The 1,658-nt window shown below is 66.1% G+C and overlaps 1 protein-coding gene across 1 annotated transcript; it reads right to left on the bottom strand.

Moving 5' to 3' along the window:
* Positions 1–24: 24 nt before the first annotated feature.
* On the bottom strand, positions 25–1,123 carry LOC130588520 (keratin, type II cytoskeletal 8-like). The gene is made up of 2 exons (XM_057389437.1): positions 857–1,123; positions 25–754 (listed from the first exon to the last, which is right to left on the bottom strand). The coding sequence occupies exon 2, from the start codon at positions 421–423 to the stop codon at positions 25–27; it is 399 nt and encodes a 132-aa protein (XP_057245420.1). The 5' UTR covers positions 424–754; positions 857–1,123.
* Between the last annotated feature and the right edge of the window lie 535 nt (positions 1,124–1,658).

The following is a 1,658-nucleotide window of genomic DNA, read 5'->3' as shown; positions in this document are numbered from 1 at the left end:
GGTCTCAGTGTCCCCCAAAGACGTTCAGAGGGTCCCAGGGAGGGTCTCAGTGTCCCAGGACGTCCCCAGGGTGGTCGCACCCCGCCTCGGGGTCCCCTCCAGCCCCACCTTGTCGATGAAGGAGGCGAATTTATCGTTGAGGGTCTTGATCTGCTCCTTCTCCTCCCGGCGCAGCTCCTGCAGCTCGGGGTCCACGGCCACGTCCAGCGGCGTCAGCAGGCTGCGGTTGATGGTGACAGCCGTGATCCCCCCCGAGGGACCCCCAAAACCCCCGGGGCCGCCGCGGAGACCCCCGTAAGGGCCGAAAAACGGCGCCGTGCTCATCCTGAGCGCCGGGCCGGCCGTGAAGGAACGCGAGGAGAAGGAACGGCCCGGAACGGCCGCGCTGCTGCGGAGCGGCTGCCGGGGGATGGAGACSGACATCGGGGAGAGACGGCGGGGAGAGCGGGGAGAGAGCGGGGAGAGAGATCGGGAGAGCTCCGGAGGAGGGGAAAGAGCGTGGATGGAGGGTGAGGAGGATGGAGAGGGTCGGGAAATGGGAAAGGAGCGTGGATGGAGGGTGAGGAGGATGGAGAAGGTCGGGAGGAAGGAAAGGAGCGTGGATGGAGGGTGAGGAGGCTGGAGAAAATGGGAAAGTGGGAAAGGAGGTTGGAGGAAGTTGGGAAAGAGGGTGGCAGGTGGGAGAAGAAGATCGGGGAGGTTTGGAGGAGGATGAGGAGGTTTAGAGGATGAGGAGGATGAGGAGGGTGAGGAGGTTTGGAGGAGGGTGAGGAGGCTGGAGAAGGTCGGGAAATGGGAAAGGAGGTTGGAGGAAGTTGGGAAAGAGGGTGGCAGGTGGGAGAAGAAGATCGGGGAGGTTTGGAGGAGGATGAGGAGAGCGCGGGGAGGACGGAGAAGGGTGGAAGGAGGCTGGAGGCAGAGCAGGCTGAGGAGCWCTGGAGGAAGCTGAGGACGTCTGGACGAGGTTGGAAGAGTCTGGAGGAAGCTGAGGAGGACGAGGAGGAGGCCGAAGGCCGCGCTCGGGGCAGGGAGGCTCCGGCAGCCCCGGCAGGACCGGCAGGACGGGTCGGGGCAGGACGGGCCGGGCCGGGCGGAGCGGCCGGGCGGGTTCCGGGCGCGTTCCCGGGTTGGTTCCCGGGTTTATCCCGGAGCCGGGGGAGGAGAAGCGGAGGGAGGGACCGGAGCTTTAACCCCTTCGGGGCGCGGGATCCGCCGGGACCGGGACAGGCGGGGGTTCGGGGGGGGGCTCACCCCAAATGGGGGTCCCGGTGCGCCCCATCCCCCTCCGCACACCCGGCCAGAGGAGAAAACCCGCCGGGTGTCCCCAGGGAGTGTCCCCAGCCCTGTCCCCACACCTGGGTCTCCCCAGTGTCTGACTCCACATCACCAAGTCCAGTCTGGGTCCCCAACCCCAGACCTCAGTCCGTGTCCACTGCCCGTGTCCCCATCCTGGGATCCCAAACTATGTCCCCATGGCATGTCCCCAACCCTCTGTCCCCAATCCCTGACCCCATAGTTTAGAGGGCCACCAAACCATGCCTCCAGCCCCAAATCCTCCAATGCAGGACCCCAATCCCTGCCCCCCACTCTGTGTCCCCAGACCCAAAACTCCAACCCCTGACCCCAAACCCTGTCCCCACTCCATGTCCCCAACCCCT

The sequence above is a fragment of the Malurus melanocephalus genome, unplaced genomic scaffold (assembly GCF_030028575.1).
Source record: "Malurus melanocephalus ecotype Western Australia unplaced genomic scaffold, MMel_1.1 scaffold_5909, whole genome shotgun sequence".
NCBI classification, from domain to species: domain Eukaryota; kingdom Metazoa; phylum Chordata; class Aves; order Passeriformes; family Maluridae; genus Malurus; species Malurus melanocephalus.
The sequence above is the reverse complement of the archived record's forward strand: the minus strand, read 5'-3'. Positions and strand labels throughout refer to the sequence as shown.